Source organism: Heloderma suspectum, chromosome 2 (assembly GCF_057233095.1).
Source record: "Heloderma suspectum isolate Gila_16-S chromosome 2, 16-S_ref, whole genome shotgun sequence".
In the NCBI taxonomy this organism is placed as follows: domain Eukaryota; kingdom Metazoa; phylum Chordata; class Lepidosauria; order Squamata; family Helodermatidae; genus Heloderma; species Heloderma suspectum.
In genome coordinates, this window is record NC_139459.1 from 222,413,196 (window position 1) to 222,431,228 (window position 18,033).

The following is an 18,033-nucleotide window of genomic DNA, read 5'->3' on the forward strand; positions in this document are numbered from 1 at the left end:
TTATCCCATTGGTCATTTTTCTGCTGAAAATTCCCTCCCCTCAGCTGCTTTTTCCTCTGCAGGGTTCCAGATACAGGTAAATGAACACCTGGAACTCCACAGAGAAAAACCAGCTGGGAGCAGGGGGTTGCGGGGGAAGTATTAAGCAGACCTTTCTCTCCACAGTTACTTATGTCAAAATCCTAACATTTTGAGGCTGCTTTTCATTGGGGAAAAAAAACTGTTCTTCTTCCCTTTAGCTGGATTAAAGATGGGTGCAATTGTGATGCAAAGTGCTCCTTGTCATTTGTTTTCTTCATAACCCCAAAATATAGATTTATCAGCTCCTAGCCCACTGAAAACGTACCTTTGATTTGTTAAAAGAGAGAAAGCAAGAACAAAACATGAATGTTTATTCTGTGGAAGGTCTGGGAAGTAGTCTGGGAAATAGTCCTGATGGAGCAGAGATGGAAACTGGAACTTTCCATGCCAGCAAAGAGAGGAGTGACTTGTCTGTCATATCTTAACAGAGCTGGGGGAAATTATGAAACGCTGGGCCAAACATTCCTCATTTATCTTTCATTCTGAATTGTTTGTGGAAAATATACGATCAGATGTTTTTGACACACGTTATTCTAATCCCCTGACAGACCTTACAAAATGTGTATTGTTAGTTCGGTTTAAAATTTTCTGTTTAAATGAAAAGGGTGAAAAACAGGCTGGACCATTTTTTCCTCCAAACTCTGAATTCCAAGACATTCCTAAAGTACCAGGGGTGGGCAGAATTCAGACTTGCAGGATCTGCTTTGGTTCTGACTAGAACCCTGAGGTCCACCAACAAGAGCGAAGTGCAAAATTGTGGCTCAGTAGGCTGACATACACTAAGAATTAAGGAACAAGGTGCATCTGAGCACATGTTCAGTTTAGGAATTTGTGATCAGTACCAGAATCAAGCTCACCATCAAAAGGTTTTCCTCAAGTACTCTTTTTCAGCAAACTAGTTTGAGTGGGGAAAAGCTTCGTAGTTGTTGCTATTATTAGTGGACTGGATGTCAGAAACCCCTGGCAATCTACTGCAAATCACCGGGAGATCTCTCTTTGATCCTGATCTACCTTCTGCCCACCCTTGCCCTAAAGTAAATGAATGGTAACGGATTGTCTGTAAACTCTGACTTAGAACTCTTCTATTCTACAGTAGTGCTTAAGATGGGTATGTCCATTTACCATATCACACTGTTACAGAGCTCAGGGATACTGAAAAGGTGGGCCATAACAGAAAAAGAGAGTAGGGAGTGGGGAAGTTGAGGAAGTGCTGAGCCTTTCAAGTTCCTGAGATACAAGGACCAACATTTCAAAAATAAATAGTATTATGGAACTCTCAGTACGTTGAACTAGGAAATGTGCATTCATTTCAGTTCTGTGGAGCTATGATGTTCTGGAGAAAGGAACAATATCTTCATTTTCAAGGTGTTATGGAAATACTTTTACAGGTACCTGCCTCCAAAAGACAGTAGGGCATGCCAGGCTGAGAATATGTTCCAACCACTGTAAGCGGTCACAGCATCGGTCTACAGCCTAAACTAGCTTTGTATGGGCAATAATAATGGAACAGTTTTGGGGAGAGGAGGAACATGTGTATTTGTAAGAAGAGACTGGCAGGTCCCACTTCCACCTCTGGGTGTGTTTTCAAGAGCCTGTTCAATGTGTTTTCGATGTACACACTCAGCCCTCCTGGGACTCTACCACTTCACAATGCAGGATGGGGGATCAGGTCTGAATGCTCCCTCACATCCAATGCTCCCTGCACAAATGTCAGGTAGAAGGTAAGCTGCTAGATATATTTATTTTGCTTTTTCTGTAGCAGTGCCCCAACTGTGGGCAGGCCCCTTCATTATCATGTTTTAGACAGGCTATGAAAACAGCATTCTTCTGTCAACCTTTGTAATGGATGTTAAAGTAACTCTCTTTCTGATGTATCATGTTGATTTTTGTTTGCTTTTCTCTGATTGTATACTGTCCCAGACACCCACTGGGTTGTATCCAATGTTAGTCCTACTTAGAGTAGACCCACTGAACTGAACTGGACTTAAATTAGACTAACATTGGATACAGCCGATTGGGTGGTGGGACGATTTATAAATATGTTAAATAAATACATTTCTCTCAAAACCATAATTGTGTGGCTTCCCATATGCCCTCATCGCAGAAATGGAGAAAATATTAGTACTCTTTTTTGGTACATGTAACTATGTGTGTATTAAATAATGTTCCTCCCAAGTTTGATTGTATTTGAAAGGAGGGTCACTGACAGAGAATGTTATGGAGAGTAAGTAAAGGGACTGTTCCTTGTATAGTCATGGAAGAGACCAAGCAGGTAAAGTAACTTCTAACTTGGCGTAAGAATATTACATCTGGATATTAATTTACAAAGATATATATGTTCGTCTGGATATTAATTTTTTTTAGCCACAAGGACTGTAAAATAGCCATCATTGGTAAAGTGTGCCTAACGCTGACAACTGAAAAGATCACTGTGACATGGACCTAGGCTCCAATCTTTCATAATTTCCTCATAATGTCCAGGTTTTGGAGAGTCTTCTGTGAGTGCCTGTTATTCAGCACAGGAGCATGCCAATTCTGCTAGTGGTTACTGATGTGCTGCCTGATGCAAAAGTTAAATCAATTATACATGCAACTTGAACTTATACATATTTGGAAATAATAAGTCTTTTGTGTTCAGAGGGATTCACTCCTCGGTAAGTATGCATAGGATTGCAGCCATAGGGTGCCTACAGAGAACCATTTACTGTAAGATCACCAGTTGTAAATGCACCATGGTAAGCATGCAACCAAGTGAAAAGGAGCTAAGTGGCTGCCTTGCAACAGAGGAACTTTAGGGACAGAATTCAGTGTGAGACCTCTGAGTTGACATTAATTGTTAAGTATAACACTTTGGAACTTGGCTTGAACAGATTTTATTTATTTATTTATTTTCTTGATTGCCCATCTGGCCGGTCACCCAGCCACTCTGGGAGATGTACAACAATACAAACAGTTTTAAAACAACAAAATTCTACATTAAAACACCATATTTCTAAAAATCCCCCAACCCACCCCAAATGCTTGCCTGAACAACCACGTTTTTAATGTGTGGCGGAAGCTCATTAAAGAGCAGGCATGGTGGAGTTCCCTAGGGAGGGAGTTCCACAGAGTGGGGGCCACCAGAGAGAAGGCCCTTCAGAGAAGCCATCATCTGAATGGCTTAGTCATTACCATCTGTAGAGTCCAAGTCCCATCTTGTAGTTCGCTTTCTTTAATACTGTAGATGTCTCTTTTAATTGAAATGGAATGTTTGCTTTCTACCTGCCTGTAACTGACTTTTCCATCTTGTTTCTATCCATTCCTGCATTTGACGAAGTAGGTTTGGCCCACAACAGCTCACGCCTTAGTAATAAAACACTGTTAGTCGTTAAGGTGCCACAGACTCTTTTTGTTTTCATACCACAGACTAACACGGGCAGCTGCCCCATTTTATTCTGTAGCATTAGACCATATGTCAAGGTGGCTATTACCACTCACCTACAACCAATCAGATATCTGGAGAAGCAGGGATGTAGTCAATTGCCTCATGAAGTGTTATAGATGACCAGATTCTCATACGATTACTTGAGCACTGTAGACTGTAGCCAGCCATTGCTACCCTCCTCCTGACTGCATTATCCAGGGCCGGCCCTATTAAAAGACAGAGTGAAGCAGCTGCCTCAGGCAGCAGATGCGGGGGGAGCAGCAGTGAGGTGTTGGGAGGACACACCTGTGGGTGCTATGCACCCTCTAAGCTAGCTTGCTGTCCTCAGGTGTGGTGGAGCACACTGTGCCATCAAGAGCGTTGGCTTCTGCATGTGAAATGGGAGGGGGAACAATTTTATTATTTGCCACAGGTGGCAAAATGTCTTAGCCTGTAAGATCTGTATTATCTGACTGTGGAGAGTCAGTTCTGCATTTGGTGGTGGGTGATGGGGTGTGTGTGTGTGTGTGTGTGTGTGTGCGCGCGCACGCACAATATATTCAGTGTATGGCAATGAATAATTCTACTACTGCTAAAGTTGCACAGAGTCACCCACACTCAACGATGGAGGATGATTTCTTTTCCAGAAGGCTAAACAGCCATCACACCTGGCATCCTATATACATGGCAAGCTATTAGGGATTCATCGACATGCCAGATCAACATGTGGAAAAGAAAATGTATGCTAGTAGACATAAATTATCCAAGATGTATTGGCTAACCATGTTTAAAAGGTTTTCCTTGCCTCCTGCCATTAACTGCACAATAGCTCTATTGCTATGCAAAGTAGTCCATCTCTTATTGTCCATAAACAGTCCTTTCACATTCTCATTTCATACCTAGGGGAACTGCAGCTGAGGCAAGCTGACTTACACAAAGCTGTTTTGTAATGCCTAGTGTGAACCTATACATGTCTATTCTGAAGTACACCTCACGGAGTTCAATGGGACTTACTCCCAGGTAAGTGTGTATAGGATTGCAACCTACATCATGCACGTGGGGATTAGCAAGTACAGGTTCAAATGCGCAGCGATTGTTGGATGTCCCTGGTTCAAAGATTAACTATGAACCTGCTGGGTGGATACAGGCAAGCCACTGGCCCAGTTTCCACATAATGAGAAGCTACTATGGGTGAATTTCCCCAAAGGGCTTCTCACTGTGGTGGCAGCCGCCATTTTGAAAATTCAGGGCACAGCAGGGGCGCACCATAGCTTCTTGTTACATGTGAACCCAGCGAGGATGGGTTGTTGGGATGATTAACAATCCACTTGGAACCCTAAAACAGCCCATGGGTTCTGGATGGCTTGGTAACCGCATGAACAACTCACCCTCACCAGTTATGCACGTAACAAGATGCCGTGGCGGTGGGGGCTTGGACTGGCAACTTGGCGCTCGCCGGCAACGCAATCTGCCATGGCTAATAAGCCATAGTGGGCTGTCATGATCGTACAAACCAGGTCACTGTCTCTCAACTCCTGAATGTATAATATGAAGCTAATATTGGCCAACTCCACTGGGTTTTGAAAAGATTGCTGAGATAACGTATATGAAGCACTTTATCATTCCACAGATACCAGATACTATTATAGTGTGATTTGTGAAACCACCCACCCACATGGTCTTTGCCTGCAGAACGAATATCTACTAGGAAAATCATTGGTTTACAAAATATACACAAGAGAGGGACAAAACTGATTTATATGATGATGGCGTTCATAGATTACACCATTCATTAGTATTTTGTATTCAATCATCAGTCCTCAGGTAAAACTTTTTAAATGTATCAAGTTGCCTCAATGGATGAGCTAAAATTTGAACCCAGACCTAAATGCAGGTTGGTGACATGTATCTTTTGGGCTATTTTGTGAGTTCCAGAGAGATGGCCCAGGTGAACTGGAATAACATAGCTATTTTTACAAACATGCTTCCGTGTATCAAACCAGCAAAAAGTGCCTCCAACAGCTTTTGAGTAGTACTGTAAACAGAAGTGGGTTTGCACTACATCGCTTCACATGTCTGTTTGCTCTGGGTGGTGAAAGGGACCACACAGAACCAAGGGTACAGGTCTGGGGATATGACTCCATGTATGAAGCCATAATCTTACTTAAGTCCAGGGAGGGGCAATTTCAGGGGTTCTGGGGGCCAATTTCACCCTTCCTCCAGCCAAGTGTCTACTATCAGGGTATGGTCAGCATGCAAGGTGTTTTACTATGCCTAAATTAGCACTAACTTGAACTGAGATTTTTGAAGGCTTTTCAGCATTAGATCCACATACAAGACTTCTATATAGTTTAGTGGATCCTAGATTATTTAAGGTACAATCCTATGGGGATAGGCAGCCGCCTATCCAATGCAGGGCAGGAAAGCACGGAGGGGATCGTTCCCTCTGCGCTTCTCCTGCCCTGCATTTGCAGCTAGACAGCTGATTTCGGCTGTCTAGCCGCAGGAAGGCAGAATGGGGGAAGAGGCCGCTGGACGACACATAGGATGCATTGTGCCAGCATTTCCACCTTCCCCACCTCGGAACGCCCTCCGTAATGCCCCGTTTTGGCCGCTCCACACTCCTCTTTGGAGCGCAGAGCTCGGGGCTGTTCTGCTCTGCCTGCGTGGAAGGGAGGGAAGGCCAATTCTCCGGGAACTGACCTTGGAGCGCAGACTCGGAGGCTGGTACCCAGAAAACCAGATATCCTATGGCCATCTAGCTGCTGACTAGCGGCCGTAGGATTGCTCCCCCCGTTATTTATTTATTACCAGAGATATACACAAATGGAATTGGTTCTTCGTTTGGGACCAGAGCTGAAACATGAGAGCATGTAATTCAGAAAATTTACTACTACATTTGAAACTACTGAACAAAAAATCAACATAGAAAAAAAGGAGGGGTTCAAACTCAGATTTATGAATGTGGGTGTTGCTGTGACATGATAGCTTTCTCCTTTCAAACACTGAGATGTGTGTGTGTGTGTGTGTGTGTGTGTGTAAACATAGTTTTATGATTAAATGAAATTCAAGGTGTGAAACCCCAAAGTAGTTTTCTTGTGATGTTTGCCAAACTGTTTTGACAATTTAGGTTTTGTGTTTTTGGTCCCAGTTCATTCACAGAGAATCATCCCTCCATAGCCATTCACTCATCTCTTAGGCAGTGATGAAATTGGATCAGATCTATCCCTAGAAACTCACATGATGCTGTACAGGTGCTTTATATTTATTGAGCAATGTGGAACAAATATTTTGCCAGGACTCCGTAGCATCTTTCCAGCCCCCTTGTTTACTTTCACCACTAGTACTTGTCAGATAGTGTTTGCTTTCTAGGGATGTATGAAAGTCACTTACCTTTTCGAAGGGTGACATTCGCGATGCGGGGGAGGCGCTCCGTCCCTCCCCCTGAAATTCTCTCTGGTTGGCTTCGCTCCGCGGAGATTCCGCAGAGCCGCCAGCCAGGGCCGCCCGCAGCCGGACATCCGGCCGCTGGGCAGCCTGCAGGAATGCAAATGGCGGCTGCTGTAGCCGCTGCCATTTGCATCCCTGTATTTTTTACGTATTTTTTACGCCATTTGCGTCCCTGCGGAAGCTGTGATAGGCTACGTAAGTATTTACATAGCCTATCACGGCAAAACTAAGGGAACGCAAATGGCGGCGGCTACGGCGGCCGCCATTTGCATTCCCTTTTGTTTTTGCCGTTTTTGCCTACGTAAATATTTACGTGGCATAGGGGCCACCATTTGTATTCCTTTTTTTTTTTCTTTGCCGCAATAGCCTACATAAATATTTACGCAGGCTAAAAAAAAAAGGGAATGCAAATGGCGGCCGCCGTAACTGCCGCCATTTGCGTTCCCTTAGTTTTGCCGTGATAGGCTACATAAATACTTACGTAGCCTATCATGGCTTCCGCAGGGACGCAAATGGCATCCTTGCGTTAGCCATGATAGGCTAAGTAAGTATTTATGTAGCCTATCACGGCTATATGGAAGAAGCGAACGGTGGCTGCAGACGTGGCCGCCGTTCGCAAATCAGCACGGACGGCAGCAGATAGGTGCTCCATTCCGGGCCCATTTCGTGTGGGGGGGGGGGCGTTTGGGCTTCGTTCCGCCACGGATTTCCGGGGGCTGAATGCACTGGCATTCAGCCTCACCGAGATCCGTGGCGGAATTCTCTGACATCCCTATTGCTTTCACCACTTCTCTTAATGTACCTCTGTATACCATCTGCTTACATATGGGGGCTTTAATGTACAAACGGCAGGGTGGGAAGTGCCTTAGAGAAAGGCAGTTATCTTTTCCCTGAGATGCTTTCCCATTCAACAGAGGACATAGTGGCTGAGTGAACTGCGAAGGCTATGCTGCTGCTCTCTCAGAGATGAGTGGCGAAGGTAGCACATGGACCATAGCACCCTGCACATCTACACCACCAAGAGTGGAATTTTTGAAACAGTGCACTTGATCTCCAAAACTAAAGCCATCTGGTGATGCCCTTCTAAAAACACTCCAATCTTCTGGCTGGTCCTCCTGACCCACTATTTGAGAATATGCCATCATTGCATGGAATCCTTGAACATGCAGGCATCTGGAAGTCTCAGCTCCTCCCGTGCATTCGTTACTCTGCTGAATGTAATTAGCATGACCTGCTGGCTTTTATTCTGAGGCTTTGGGGAGCGGGGAGGACAATACTTTTCTCCTCTCCAACACTTGCCTGCCTTGTTTTGTCCCTCCTCACTCTCTACACAAGATAGCATTGTGGTTGCTGTGCTTTGTTGTTTAATGCACACTTTGGTGCATCTGTGCTTTGGAGGCGCATGTTCTATTGTGAACGAACACGTGCAGTTACATCTCTGAAAGCAAGATTTCATTTAGAATCTTTACCTCTCTCCCCACACCTTAAAAAAACGAACCTGTGTCTTTTTTTGTACAATTGAGTAACCGTGTTTTGGGTTGTGAACCCAACAGATCAAAAGAAATCACACACAAACAAAAGGATATTAGACAAGAAGAGCTAATATTCATCACTCCTCAGCCAGCCTTTAATGTTCTGTCCTCTTAATAGGGTTGCCAGATGCCTCTTAAGCAGCATCCTCGTTTGATTTTTAGGGATTGCGCCTTATTCCGATACATCAAAACTGTCCCGCAAAACACAGTGGATCCCCCTCATTTCAGAACAGCCTCCAGCTCCCTGGCATTGCAGTAACGAGCAGGGTTAGGACTGTTCCTTGCTCCCCTGATTTTTGAACATTCCCCCCGCCCCACCAAGCCCTCCAGCCCTACCTGGATGCGGTCCTGGGTCTTCCGGGAGAATTCGTCGTGTAGTAGTGCCCATAGAAAATGACAGAGACCGTCAGCCCTACCAGCAGCAAAAGGCAGAGCCTCTTCCACCGTGGGGAGCCCATCCTGGAAAGTTTGAAAGCGCACCGGGGAGGAAGAACTGGAAGGAAGGAAGCCTGCCCAACAGGGACTAGTTTCCTAGCGCACCCTAACCCAGGCATCGCCAAGCGAAATCAGAGTCACCTCCTCCTCTGCTCTCCAGCAACGCCGCGCCCGTCCAAAGTGGGGCGCTCTATTCGCCTCGCCGCTGCATGGCTCTTGCAGCTCTTGTGCAAAGTTCTTTGCGCGGGCTGCTGTTCGGGGCCGGCTCTCCTGCCTGCTTAGGCACTCCTGAGCCCAGCTGGAAAAGGTCTCCCGGGGCTCGGGTATTGTGCGGCGCCGAAATAGAGACCTCCGCCTCCCCTCGCTGCGGCCGCCCGCTCCCCCGCGCACTTCCATCTGTTGATAGCTGCCAGGGCACCTTCGGAGGATCGCGAAGAGGAAGCGGGGGGGGGGGGGGGAGCAGTTCACTAACTGGTTCAGACTTGCTTGCGGGGAGGGGGGAGAAAGCACTTCTGAAGCGACTGTTAACTCTGAGCTGCTGGTGATCAAACATTTACTCCAACAGGCAGGGAAATGCCATTTTTGGAAGTTGCTCGTTCTCCAGCCTCGACCCCAAAACGTGGATAGATGGATAAATGAAATAAATACATAGCTGATTTTAGATCAAACCCACAACACACACACACACACACACACACACACACACGCACGGTTTTAGAAAAGCACAGAAAATTCCTTCTTTGTGTCGATATTACATAGACACAATGTGCCACGAAGTCTGGGTGGGTGTCGGTGTGTGGCGGCCGGGCGGCGGCGGCGGCGGCGGGAGGGGGGGTAGGAGAGAGACATAGCACATCTATTGTATCTTCAGAGTTACTCCCAGTAGTTGAAGAAATAGAGGGGCCATGGAGAAGGGATTGAGTCTCTCTGCTAATCGTTCCCCCTCGCTTTTCCTGTGGAGCCCCTGCCTTCCTTCATACAAAGCTGAAAAATTCACGGGAACCCCCCACGTTCCTCTCCCAAATGCCCCATTACCGATATCCTCACTGAATTTTCATAAGCATGCGCCTGCCCCACCCCGCGCCCTTCCCTAAATGAATTTGACACCCACCCCCCGACCCCCCCGCAATGGTAACTTTGCCGGAGTCAACAGAACTCGGTTGAAAGTGCCTTCGGACGCTAGTGGCCGCGCGTGTGACGCCGCTTTTCGGGCTTCCATCCTGTGTAACGACAGAAGGGAAAACCCCCTCAGCCACCCATTTCCACACTATCTGTAGCCATGGACCAAACCGGGTGGCTCTTCTAAATACCAAGCTCAGCCCCCTGACGTGTCTGAAGTAATAGCTGCCAAGGCAACGGGGAAGATGAGACAGCCTCTGAGCATGTGGCACCATTTCCTTCCTCGGTCTGCTAGGTGACCACAGACAGCTCCCACACTTCTGGGGTTTAGGGGGAGAATTCCCACTCAGGTATTGCTTTCTGTCAAGCTGGAGCTCCCATGATTCCCTAAGGGCACACAATCCTATGCATGTTTAGACAGAAAAAAGTTCTACAAGGCCCAGCATTCCCCAGCCAGCCATGCTGGCTGGGGGATGCCGGGACTTGTAGGGCTTTTTCCTGTTGAAACATGCATAGGATTACACCTTAAGTAATCACCAGTTGAAGGCTTAAATCGTAATGTAGTACTCCCTGTTAATGCAAGAATGGTGTAGCCATGGTCTGAAGCTGCCCCCATGTAGCACTCCTGTTCATGCCCACAATCAATCTGACACACGCTCCTATGCAGATTCACACCCGAAGTCCTCACTCAACGAATCGAAAATGAAAATTCCAGCAGCCTCTTAAATCCCCATCAGTAGAGTTACCTGAGCAACACTAAATTCTCATGTTCACCTTTCCAATAGCCTTGTTCACATTTACACCCACTTAGATTAAAGAGAGAGAGAGAGAGAGAGACAGTTGGAGGTGTGATAGAGAATTACATGTCTGTCACTTTGATGTTATTACATGAATGTGCTCCTAAAATACTTGCGGGACTGGATTGACCCTCAAGCTAAATGATGCTGTAGGGTAGGGACAGACAGTTCGCATAACACCATCTCAGTCCAGACCACCTGCCCGTGTTTTATGACCCACCAACTCAACTATGATGTAAAGCAGCCCCTCTTCCCACCTGAGGGCCAAATTCCATTTCAGAGAAGCTTTGGGGGGCGTATTCCAGTGGTGAGTGGGCAGAGCTCAAGGCAAACGGGATAGGGTGGAAGGCAAAAGGGCAGTGCCAAACTACCAAAAATACCGCCACATTTTTGCTTAAAGTTCTTGTTGCCAGTAACTATGCCTTAGGAGAGGTATTTCAACGGTTTAGCATGGGGTGGAAACTGCCCCAAAGCTGGGAAAACACCAAATACTTGGTGTGGGCAGAAAGAGGGAGGGCCATGTGAAAGGGGCATGGCCATCCAGAAAACCTCCAGAGGGCCAAATTTGGCCCTGGGGGTTTGAGGTTCTGCACCCCTGATGTAAAGGAAAGTGCTTGCATGTGATGTGTTGAGATTTCAGGTCTGACTAAAATCATTATTGGGACCTTCACAAAATTTAACTGTCTGCCAACGGCATAGTGTCCTAGCTAGGGCTGCTATCATTTTTCCTTAAAGAAACTCTGTGAGGAACAGCTGCAGGATCGGCAGAAATTCATCAACTGCAGCTGTCCTCAACACATCTAGTGTCATCACTTGCCTATGGTGGGGCTACTTTTCCACCAGGCACCGGTACATCGACCTGCATGATCCTCACTACCATGGTCCAGAGATGAGATGCCCTGCAGAAAGCTGGTTGACTGGAAAAGCAGCTTAAGAAAGACAGGGGTTTGCTGAGGCCCCTGAAAGCTCACCAAGGACTCTTCAAAGGTGGTAATGGCTAACTATCTTGTTTACCATTTCCAATCTCATTCTGTAATGTGAAGGCATGGGGGAATGTTGGGCAGTTTTTGCTATTTATATTTGTTTTGGGCAGTGCTTTGTTTTTTCAGGTTCAACAAATAATAGTAACAATCATGATGATGACGACGACGAATATTATCATTATTGTCCTCATTATCACTATTGTTGCTGTTGCTACTGCTGCTATTTTATTAACAACAGTAAGTGCACCATGCAGGAAGACAGTGAGGGCCAACCTCTGGCCAGCACCCTGCTTGCCCCCTATGTTCTTGTACAGAACTTGTCTCAGAATCCCCTACAGTGCACAAGGAAAGGTTCCCTGAAGGTACAAAGTTTGTAAACGCTGCCTTAAGATATTTGAACGAGCCAAGTTACTTAAGGCACAATCCTATGCATGTTTAGACAGAAAAAAGGCCTATAATACCCAGCACTCCCCAGCCAGCACTGCTTGCTGGGAGTTGTGGGCGTTTTTTCTGTCTAAACATGCATAGGATTGTGCCCTTAAGAACATCAGAAGACCCATGCTGGATCAGACCAAGGGTCCATCAAGTCCAGAACTCTGTTCACACGGTGGCACTGGCCAACCACCAGCTGTCTGTGAGAAGCTCTCAAGATGGGACTTGAAATAGCACGCTCCCACCTGTGTACCCCAGCAGCTGGTATTCAGAGGCATACCGCCTCCGATATTGGAGGTAGCATATAGCTGTCATGACTAGTGGCTTCCATGAATTTGTCTAACCCCCTTGCAATTAGGGTTCACAAGTCTCTGCATTTGGCCACAGCCCAAATCTCCAGGCTGTAGGACCTGGCTTACAGGGTGGCGGAAGGGAGGGAGGAATGCAAAAGGGTATCATGCGGCTCTGCCGCCTCTTCCCTTCCCAATTTGCTCCCACGTCTCTGCACCTCCTGGTCTTCCTCCAGGTTAACTGCATACTGCAATTGGCCAGGAAGGAGAGGTGGGGCCAGCGGAACAGCGGGGGGGGGGGGCAATTGCAAAGAGAAGAGGAGGACAGAGTGCACTGTGGCAAAGGCAGCCATGCTGGGCCTGTCTGCCTGCCCACACTGGATTCTGGGCCAGTTGGTGGGCAGAGGCACATCCCACCCCACTCATATTCACAGCTCTTTGAGCCAGCAGGCAGCAGCAGCTGCTGCAGCAGCACGCCCATCCATCTCACGGTTTGGCTGGTGATGCCCGGTGCAGGCAGTGGAACAGTGGTGGCCGTTCACCCATTCACCTGCCCCACATTTCACACTGGCGGTGGCAGCAGTATTCTGCCCTCACACATGCACTGAACTCTGTGGCAGCCAGCAGTCAGGCAAGGCATAGTGCCAGGCATGCCTGCCCACCCCACATTTAAGGCAGACATGGTAGGGGCGGCAGGGACGGTGTCCCTAGCCATGGCTGCCTGCCTGCCCACCCGCCCTTCCACCGCATTTGGAGCAATGTGACCTTTACAGCCAAGGCTGAGAAGAACCGAAGGAAGCCAGCCCAGGCAGTGGGAGTGGGGGACGTGGCATGTGTGTGAGAGAGACATTAGGAATGGATGTTTTGGAGGGAAGGAAGTGGGGTGGGATTAAAGAGGGAAGGAAGCTCTTCTGCGCAGTGATTCTGGTTCTGAATGGGTTTTTTTAAAAGGGTGGTTGTCAACAATTTCAGAAGAAAAGGCTTTGACATTTGCTGTAGGCTACCTTGAGGGTGTTTTTACCATGGAAAAGTGGCATACAAATATTATGATGACATTGTTATTGCATTAAGCTAAAAATGTACAATTATTTAATACATTACTGCTCATTTTATAATGAAACAAAAGAATCTGTCTCCTCCCAACAACATTGTTGGGTGTCGCTGTTTTTTAAAATATTTGCCGACTTGATAAAGTAATTTTTCCAACAGAATATCAATATTCAGGTTACATGAGCACTCAAAGTCTTGGTGATAAGTTCAGTATATATTTGTCTTTTTCCTGTCTTGTCTTTTTTATTCTTTTAAGCCAGCTGGGAACTCGTTTGACAGGGTGGGTAAACAAAATCTGTAATAAATAATATTAAACATGTCTCGACTAAACTCATAATCAGTATCTTTATGTCAACCCTCTCATTAAGTCTGTGCACTGACTTCCTGGCATGAGTAATGTCAACTTCAAAATTCTAGGCCACACTTTTACAACTCCCCACTTCTTGTCCCTAAAGCATAGTAGGCTGGTTTTCACACAATGGCCACCATGCCGCTGCTGTAAATGTCTCTATTTACACTCTCATGATCCATCTACATCCAGCAGGGCATGAAGTAATTTTCTCCGTATCACCACATATGGCTATAAAGGGACATCCCAGAGAGTGTGGAAGGTTACCATGAATTGAAATAAGCTTCTCAGTCCTTTCACGTATTAGTATGTTCCTTGATTGTGTGTTTGGGTGTATTTTCAAACATCAGTTTATTTCACTTGGAGAAATTTGAAGATGGAGGAATTTGAGGCAAATGAAATGCAAGAAGAACTAGCAGAGGCTGTGTTATAAAAGGGCATTGCCACTATGTTGCACAAAGAGCAGACCCTTCGTTTGGACCAAATACCTGAAGATCCCCTGTATTCTGTAACTTTTGAAAGTTCCTAAGAGTGTTGTTGTTGGGCAACCAACTATCTAGATTGTGGAACTCTCTGCCCTGGGAGCAGTGCAGGCTCCAGGTTTTTGAGGGCCCTTGGGCCAGACACCCCCACCTCTTCCTTCTCACCACCATTGTCACCAACTGCTCCTCATCCTCTTTCTCATCATTGCTGTCATTTGCTTGACTGACAGGCAGAGAGCCAGTGAACAAGTAGGCCTTGGCATCTACTGCTCCTCCTTCTCACCACCACCATTATCTGGGCCAGAGCGAGAGGCGGGTGAACAAGCAGGTTGCAATGGGAAAGAGGAGGAGCAACTCCAGGGGCTCTTGTCCATGGGCCCCTACTGGGGTGTGGGCCCTCAGCAGGTGCCCAACCATGCCTACCCTTGATGCTAGCCCCACTTAGGAGGGCCACAACATTGGCCTGTTTTGTTATGTATGTTTTTATATTGTTAAATTTAACCCAGGTAAGATAGGGTTAATTGTATGCTGGAGCGTGAGTGAAAGGTGGGAGGGTCCTGTGTGTGTGTGTGTGTGTGTGTGTGTGTGTGGATTCTGAGGTTATAAAAGGAATGAACTGACAGATAGGGTTAGTCAGATAGGGTTTATGGACTGAAGAAGCAAGATCTAGGTAGTGGGATTTGTGTGTGGGATTTTAGAAGGGGTAGAGTAGGTAAGGAAGTTAGGAACAAGCATTGATTAATAATAATAACTTAACACGTTTTATGTTTTAAATAAATATTTGTTTTTAAACATCCAAATTTCCATGTGTTATTTGATTTTATGTCACCTTTATTATAACTCTATCCTTGTTACTTGTCCTGTAATGGGTTGAGAGAACCAATTGAGCATACTGAGTTTCTCTGGAACCCAGTGAGGGTAAAGGGCTGAAGCTTATGGGACGGTGGGTACAGCTGTCCCAAAGTGAAAGCAGGTGTTTCCTGAGGGGTTTGTTTCTCAGTTTCAGAGGTGGAGGCTGGGGAAAAGGTGGAACCTCAGGCAGGAATGCCACAAGGATCATCTGGCCCCCTCTCCTTCCGCCACTTAGGTAAGGCATTTTTATTCCAACAGGGGCTGCAGAGTTTTAATGATGAAGCCTTCTTCAACTGTTTTATGGACAGGGCTGCTTCAGTTCAGTGGCATTTCAGGGCTTCCTTGTATGAACAGCTCACTTCAGGTTCTGCCACAACATTTCGATGGGGCTTAGGGTCTGAACTTTGACTAGGCCGTTCTAAAACACGGAATTTCTTCTTTTGCAGCCATTCTTTGTAGCTCTGCTTGTATGTTTAGGATCATTGTCTTGTTGCATGACCCACTTTCAGTTCAGCTTCAGCTCACGGACGGATGGCCTGACATTCTCCTCTAGAATCTTCTGATACACTGCAGAATTCATGGTTGTGTCAATGACGTCCAGGTGTCCAGGTGCTGAGGCAGCAAAGCAGGCCCAAACCATCACAGTCCCACCACCATGCTTGGCAGATGGGATGAAGTTCATCTGTTTGAACTCAGTGTTTGTTTTTCGCCAAACATAGCATTTCTTATTGAGGCCAAAAAGTTCTACCATTGATTCGTCTGTCCAGCAAACATTGTTCCAGACGTTTGGGGGGATCATCTATGTTATCTTTAGTGAACATCAGATGGGTAGCGATGACCTTTTTAGAGAACAATGGTTTCCTCCTGGCTATCCTCCCATGAACACCATTCTTGTTCAGTCTTTTTCTGATCATTGAGTCATGAACACACTCACATTAGCCAAGGCAGGCATGGCCTGCAGATCCTTGGATGTTACTTTAGTTTTCTTTTTGACTTCCTGGATGATGTGCCAGTTTGTTCTTGGAGAGATTTTGGCCGGATGACTGCTCCTGGGTAGAGTTACTGTGGTTTTGAACCTTCTCCATTTCTAGACTGTCTGACAGTGGACTGGTGGGGCCCCAAATCCTTAGAAATTGGTTTGTAACCCTTTCTAGACTGATGTGCAGCAGTAACTGTTTTTCTGAGGTCCTCAGAGATGGTTTTTGATCATGGCATGACATGTTTCCACACAACCATATGGTGAAGACCAAACTCACAAAATTTCTGATCCTTCTATAGGATAGGGCCTCCCAAACTCACCCTTGAAGATCTATCTAATTACTTAAACACCTGATTCTAATTATTCCCTTTAATTGAGCTGATGCAACCAGGGTTCACTTACTTTTGCACATGCCATAGCTCTTAAGTACTCATTGTTTGCCTAATTTATAACATCATTTTAATTCACAAGACATGGACTTGGTTAATATAAACCCTATTGGATATTTAGAAAAGGACTGGTTTTGATTAATGAAGGCTATCATGGTAAAACTATGGAATTTCCATAATTGTCATTAGGGTTCACAAACTTTTTCTCACCACTGCAGAGATGAGAAGGTACACTGAAGAAAGCTATGCAGGCTTAGCAGGCTAGATAAGGGCAGAGTTTTTGAAGCCCACCAATGTGTGTGGTGGCCTGCTATGAGACAATTGTTAAAGGCAACATTAGGTCTTTAGTTAAGGATTAGCAGAAACAATTTGCCCTGGATGGAAAAAAAAATGAACATCAGCAAGAAAACTAGTCTTTGGCGTGTCATAAAATGGCCTAGAATAGCCTAGAGTAATCATAAAGGACATGGGAAACGGGTGAGGGAGGAATTTCAGCTGGAGTACTTGCCACGTTGTAGCTGTTGTTCAGTCGTTAAGTCGTGTCCGACTCTTCGTGACCCCATGGACCACAGCACGCCAGGCCTTCCTGTCCTCCGCTCTCTCCCGGAGTGTGCTCAAGTTCATATTCATTGCATCGGTGATGCTATCTAGCCATCTCATCCTCTGCCGTCCCCTTCTCCTTTTGCCTTCAATCTTTCCCAGCATCAGGGTCTTTTCCAGGGAGTTTTCGCATTAAAAGGTAAAGGTAAAGGAGTCCCCAACCAGTCATGTCTGCATTAGGTGGCCAAAATATTTGAGCTTCAGCTTCAGTATTTGTCCTTCCAATGAGCACTCAGGGTTGATTTCCTTTAGGATGGACTGATTTGACCTCCTTGCAGTCATAACTATGAAAAGTTATGAAAAAGAACTTTTTCAAAAGAAAAGAGGAAAGTTATGGTTGGCCATAACTTTCCTCCCAAGGAGCAAGCGTCTTTTAATTTCATGGCTACAGTCACCGTCTGCGGTGATCTTGGAGCCCAAGAAAATAAAATCTGTCACTGCTTCCATTTCTTCCCGTTCTGTATGCCAAGAAGTGATGAGGCCAGATGCCATGATCTTAGTTTTTTAAGGTTGAATTTCAAACCAGCTTTTGCACTCTCCACTTTTACCCTCAACAAGAGGCTCTTGAGATCCTCTTAGCTTTCTGCCATTAGGGTGGTATCGTCTGCGTATCTGAGGTTGTTGATAATTCTCCTAGCAATCTTAATTCTGAGCTGTGATTCATCCAACCCGGCGTTTCTCATGATGTATTCTGCATATAAGTTAAATAAGCAGGGCGACAATATACAGCCTTGTCGTACTCCTTTCCCAATTTTGGACCAATCGGTTGTTCCATGTCCGGTTCTTACTGTTGCTTCTTGACCCTCGTAC

General features: G+C 46.0%; 1 protein-coding gene across 3 annotated transcripts in view; it reads right to left on the minus strand.

Annotated features, from left to right (window-relative positions):
- The window catches only part of ST6GALNAC2 (ST6 N-acetylgalactosaminide alpha-2,6-sialyltransferase 2), a 44,678-nt gene extending 35,650 nt beyond the window's left edge, over positions 1-9,028 (minus strand). Inside the window, exon 1 of one of the 3 annotated variants that reach the window (XM_084838201.1) lies at positions 8,803-9,008. In XM_084838201.1, the coding sequence (XP_084694327.1) occupies positions 8,803-8,924 (122 nt within the window). In that variant the 5' untranslated portion in view covers positions 8,925-9,008. Of the gene's footprint in view, positions 1-8,802 lie in introns of all 3 variants that reach the window. The other 2 variants (XM_084838200.1, XM_084838199.1) reach the window with 2 other exon arrangements.
- Between the last annotated feature and the right edge of the window lie 9,005 nt (positions 9,029-18,033).